Source organism: Miscanthus floridulus, chromosome 18 (assembly GCF_019320115.1).
Source record: "Miscanthus floridulus cultivar M001 chromosome 18, ASM1932011v1, whole genome shotgun sequence".
NCBI classification, from domain to species: Eukaryota; Viridiplantae; Streptophyta; class Magnoliopsida; order Poales; family Poaceae; genus Miscanthus; species Miscanthus floridulus.
In genome coordinates, this window is record NC_089597.1 from 20,541,913 (window position 1) to 20,547,794 (window position 5,882).

General features: G+C 59.0%; 1 protein-coding gene across 1 annotated transcript; it reads right to left on the minus strand.

The window, feature by feature from the left end:
* LOC136523423 (uncharacterized) lies at nucleotides 1-1,278 on the minus strand. Its single transcript, XM_066517110.1, has 3 exons — nucleotides 1,135-1,278; nucleotides 750-963; nucleotides 1-572 (listed from the first exon to the last, which is right to left on the minus strand). Exons 1-3 carry the CDS (start codon nucleotides 1,276-1,278, stop codon nucleotides 1-3), a joined length of 930 nt encoding a protein of 309 aa, XP_066373207.1.
* Nucleotides 1,279-5,882: the final 4,604 nt, after the last annotated feature.

Here is a 5,882-nt window from a genome sequence, read left to right on the forward strand (position 1 = left end):
CTAGGCCACTGACTCCGCCGAGTATGGGTGCGCGAGGGGGATGAAGTGATAGTACTTGCTAAAGCGGTCCACCACTGTTAAGATGACGGACTTCCCCCGCACGCGTGGCAGTGCCTCCATGAAGTCGAGGCCAATATCAGCCCAGACCGCCGTCGGGACCGGAAGTGGCAGGAGCAGGCCGGCCGGGTGAAGGTGCTCCGATTTGTAGCGTTGGCACGTGGCGCATGCACGCACGAAGTCTTGGACGAGGCGGCGCATGTCGGGGAAGTGAAAATCCCGGTGGAGACGATGCAACGTGCACTGCACACCCTCGTGGCCGTCCTCATGTACCGCGGCCATGATCTCCGGAAGAAGAGGCGATGATGGTGGCACATACAGTCGCCCGTCATAGGTCACCAGGCCATCGGTGAGAGACCACGGGGCAGCGCGCGATCCTACAGCGAGCTCATCCCGGATGGCGACCAAGGCCGGATCGGTGGCCTGAGCTTGGCGAAGGCACGTGATGAAGTTGAAACGCGGCGCGGAGATGGCCAGCACGACGCCGTCGTCCGTGTCGCGGCAGGAGAGTGCGTCTGCAACCGTGTTGAGCACATCGGGCTTGTACTCAATGGTGAAATCGAATCCGAGCAGCTTCCCGACCCAATGGTGCTATGGAATCGTGGCGAGGCGCTGGTCGAGGAGGAACTTCAGGCTATAGTGGTCCGTGCGCACCATGAAGCGATGGCCCCACAGATATGGACGCCAGTTACGGATGGCGTGGACGAGGCCGATGAGCTCGCACTCATAGGCGGTGAGGGAGCGGTGTCGAGGCACCACCGGCCGACTGAAGTAGGCAATGGGGTGCTTGTCCTGGAGCAGCACCGCCCTGAAGCCGTGGGTGGATGCATCGCATTCGACGGTGAAGGGCCGTGCAAAGTCCGAGAGCGCCAGGACCGGGGCCGTGGTGACCGCGGTTTTCAGAGCCTAGAAGGCCGCGGCGGCTTCATCGTTCCAGGTGAAGCCCTCCTTCTTCAACAGCGCCGTGAGAGGAGCTACGATGGCACCATAGTCATGGATGAACTTGCGGTAATAGCCCGCAAGGCCCAAGAACCCCCTGACTGCACGCGCCGAGCGGGGTTGCGGCCAGTCACAGACCGCCTGCACCTTGGTGGGGTCCATGGCGACACCGGCTGCGAAGATGGCGTGCCCCATGTAGGCGATGGAGTGCTCGCCGAAAGCGCATTTGGAGCGCTTGACGAAAAGGCGGTGCTGCTGTAGCTTGGCGAAGACCGCCCACATGTGGCGAAGATGATCAGCCCATGATGCACTATAGATCAAAATATCATCAAAAAACACGAGGACAAAGCGGCGAAGAAAAGGCCACAGCACGTCATTCATCAGAGCCTAGAACGTCGCCGGGGCGTTGCACAGCCCGAATGGCATGACCAGGAATTCGTAGAGACCGTCGTGGGTGCGGAATGCCATCTTGGCGATGTCGTTAGGACGCATGTAGACCTGATGGTAGCCCAAACGCAGGTCGAGCTTGGTGAAGAACTTGGCGTCGTGGAGCTCATCTAGAAGCTCGTCGACGATGGGTATGGGGAAGGCGTCCTTGACAGTGATGGCATTTAGGGCGTGGTAGTCGACGCAGAATCTCCATGAACCGTTGGCCTTCTTGACGAGGAGGATAGGCGAGGAGAACGCCGAGGAAGTCCATCGAATGAGGCCTTCCTGGAGCATCGCGGCGCACTGGCGTTCCGGCTCGTCTTTGTGCGTGGCCGGGTAGCGGTAGGGGCGCACTGCGATGGGCTGCGAACCGGGGATCAGCGTGATGCCATGGTCGCGGGCGCGGGGTGGTGGCAGCCCATGTGGCTCGGCAAAGATGTCTGTGAAAGAGGTGAGTAGCTCGTCCAGTAGAGATGGCGTCGCCGTAGTGGTGCAAATGGTGGGCGCCTGGGACCCCTGGACGCCCTGCCAACAGATCGGCTGGCCGTTCCGATGGAACGTCATGCGGCGGGCACCAAAATCCCAGAGGATAGGGCCCAACGTTGCCAGCCATTGAGTGCCCAAAACCATGTCAAAACCTAAGGGGCATGACAAACAGATCAACGTGAAAGGTGTCACCGTGGATGGTGATCGTGGCCCCATGGATGACGCCCACGTAGGAGACGCGTTCGCCGTTCGCCACCGTCGCCGTGAGCCAAGGGCAGCGTTGTAGAGGGAGGCCGGTGCACTACGCTGCGGACTCAGAGATGAAGTTATGTGTAGACCCCGAATCTAGGAGCGCGAGGAGCGAAGTACCCCTGAGATTGACGTGGTGTTGCATGGTGTCGGTGAACCGAACGCCCGCGATGGCGTGAAGAGAAAACACGGGCGACTCCTCCTCGGTGGCCGCTGGTTCGGATGACTCCGGAACCTCCTCCGTGTCCTCCACCATGCTGTCCAGCAAGAACAGGCGTTTGCAGACCCTGTTATGACCGCAGACGAATTTCTCGTCATAGTTGTAGCAGAGTCCCAAGCTGCAGCGCTCCTCCTGCTCGGCTGTGGTGAGGCACTTTATCGACCGGGCATCCACGATGGCAGTAGTCGATGTGGGTGACGTCATGGCGGGTGGCGCGGGGAGAGCGAGACGTTGAATGGGCGCCGGCAGAAGGCCGCGTGGGGCAGCGCGGGGTGGCGTCGCAGTGTACTGCTCCCGTAGCTCCAGCTTGTAGGCCAAACTCATCGCGCCAGCGAGGGTCTGTGGGTTGTGAACCTCGACGTCGAAGCTGAGTGGCGGTAGTAGGCCGCCGTTGAAGAGTTGGACCCGCTGAGCTTCGTCGAGGGGTCCCGCACGGGGAAGGAGCGCCTGGAAGCGGTCCTGGTACTCGATGACGGTGCCGGTGCGCCTACAGTCCGCCAGCTCGAAGAGGGGGTTGGATCGGAGGGGAGGACCATAGCGGAGGTTCAGCAAGTCCTTGAAATGGTGCCAGGATGGAATGCCTTCGTCCTGCTGGACTTGGATATACCACATCTGGGCACCCTCCTCCAGATTGTAGGAGGCCATCCACACCTTCTCCTCCTCCATGATCTGCTGCTGATGAAAATACGACTCGCATCTATTGATGAAGATGAGAGGATTGGACTTGCCGTCGCACCACGGAAAATCCATCTTCTAGAACTGTGGCGGCCGGTCCTGGTGGTGCTCACCGGTGATGGACTTGCCGGAGGGCGATCGAGAATCAGCTGCTAGGCGTTCGACGGCCCGAGAATTGGCCTCGACCGAGGTCTGTAGGGTCTTGAGGGTGGCGGCTAGGGTCTCCAAGGTGGCCTTGAGGTCGGTGTTGTCCCCCATGATGAAGGCGCTGCGATCGGCAGTCGATGAAGATGCAGAGGGCGGCGGCTGTGGAGAGGCACCACACTCAGGTGAGGAACGTTGGGATCGTGATACTAGGTTGTCAAGGGCGTCAGCGTTGAGGGTAACAGGACCCCGACTACGTAGTTCTTAGTCACGATCCGTGACTAAGGCAAGGTTTTACCCCTCTGCTCTTAGCCGGTTAGGAAGAAGGGAGTTGTCGGTGTTTCGCACAAGCACCGGCAAGTAAATTTATAGTGATGCGCGTTAGGCTCGGATGGTGCGCTAAAGGACACAAGATTTATACTGGTTTAGGCTGAATGTCCCTACATCCAGTTTGTTGCTGCTCGTGTTATTAGCACCGAAAATGGTTCGTAGTAGGGGTACAAATGATCGAGAGAGGGACTGGTCCCAAGTCTCAGATGGAAGGGTCGAAAGGAGGCCAAGAGCTTGGTAGCAGCTTGACTGTGTGTGTTGTGTGTTGTGCCGTCAAAAGTCCGTCCCCCTGTTGGAGGAAGCGCATCCCCTTTTATAGATGAAGGGGATGGCTTTACAAGTGTGAGGGCTAGGATGCGTACTCTACCTAGCCTTGTGGCTCACGTCTACCCAGCCTGGTTTCCCATTCTGATGGGTGCAAAAGGATGATAAGCGCCTACAATACTATCGATGTCTCTGTAGAATGTTAGGATGGTTACAGAGCACTGCCCCTCGCAGGGTATGGACTGTAGTACAGTGGCTTTGACTTATGAGCCTTACCCAGTCTTGCTCCGCACGCCTTCTGATTCCTATGAATCTTTGTTGGAGGGACGCGGGGTCGGGGTCCGGAGTAGCATTGTGGCCAAGGTCATCCGATCGGAGAGGGCGTCTGGAGGCTAAAGCGTGTGCTCCGATCTGGTGAACCCGAGGGGGCGGGAAGCGGGCGCCGCTCCCTTGGGGCCATAACGTGGTGACGGCATATCCGTCATTTGTGGAGATCGCAAATCCTTTTCTGAAGCATAGTGGTTGTTGTCTATCTTCGTCAGGTTCCGTGTCCTAGAGCTAAAGGCGGCGCCTACAACTCTACAAGGCGAAGAGCACACACCTGCAATACTTTTCAGGCTCTGCTATGCCCGGAAGGGTCTAAAGCACCCATCCCGTCGTTCCCTGGCAGTACCTTTCGTACTGGGGCGCAGGGTATGGTCCTTGAAGCCGTGGTTGACCTGAACGTCTTGTCTTGCCCTGTACCCATCATCATGAGGGAATGGGGAGAAGTTGTCAGGAAAGACGAAACCAGTCTTTAGACATCGAGCGGGGTGAGGTTCATCCTCAGTCGTTGGGCGAGGCGAAGACTAGTCCTTATCCCTTGGGTGAGATCGAGCCTACCCCTCGGGGGTCGGGCGAGGCAGAGTCTATCCCTCAGCCGTCGGGCGAGGTGGAGACTAGCCCTTAGCCCTCGGGCGAGGCAAAGCTGTCCCAAAGGCATCGGACGAGGCTAAGACTAGCCCTTAGCCCTCGGGCGAGGCGAGGCTGGCCCAAAGGCGTCAGGCGAGGCGGAGACTAGCCCTTAGCCCTCGGGCAAGGCGAAGTTGTCCCAAAGGCGTCGGGCGAGGCTGAGACTAGCCCTTAGCCCTCGGGCGAGGCTTGTCTGGCCAAAAGGCGTCGGGCGAGGCGGAGACTTGCCCTTAGCCCTCGGGTGAGGCAGAGCTGTCCCAAAGGCATCGAGCGAGGCTGAGACTAGCCCTTAGCCCTCGGGCGAGGCGGAGCTATCCCAAAGGCGTCGGGCGAGGCGGAACCAAACTCCCATCATTCGGGCAAGGAACGTAGCGGCGCCCTTGTCCATCCAGAAGTTTTTAACATTTGATGGTTATTGGTTCCACCTTCTGGGGTACCCCGGTATTAGGTCCCCGACAGTAGCCCCTGAGCCTCCAGGTGATTCGGATAGAATCGCCTAGGGGGTGTTTCCGATTTTGTCAGAGTTACTTTGCCAGAGGGTGCGCGCGAGCGCACCCGATGGGTGTAGCCCCCAAGCCCCCGGGTGATTCGAGTAGAGTCGCCCAGGGGGTAGTATTGGACCCTTCGTGGGTAAGGCTGAAAGACTTGGTGTTTCGTCAACTGGATATTTTTAAGGGAATCGTGGTATTCCGTTCGCGGGAATTTTATTCTGTGTTGGCCCGGCTGGGACCCGACTGCGGATCAAGGCCCTGGTGATGCTTGTGTCCTTGAGTCCTGGTAGTTTGCGGGCCTATCCCTCGTTGGGATGACCCTTTGGCTCTAGGACCCTAGGTGGGCCGACCTCCGGTCGTTATGGGCCCAGACAGGTTTAGTGAAGAGATTTTCCTGGTCCACGTCCTCTCTGTGGGAAAAGAGTCCGGTCGCTTCGGGAAAGTGAACCGCCCGGCGTGATTTTGGTGGGAGAGGATAGGGATGGTGGGCGCGTGTCCCGCGACGCGACGCGACGGTGCGTGTGGCTGGCCCAGAGATCGAGGCGGACGGTTGCCCTTCTCGCATCCGTCGCCACTATAAAACCACGGGGTTCGCCCCCAGGGTTCCGTACTTTGCTTCCTCGCCTTCACATCTGTAGCTTTCGCTG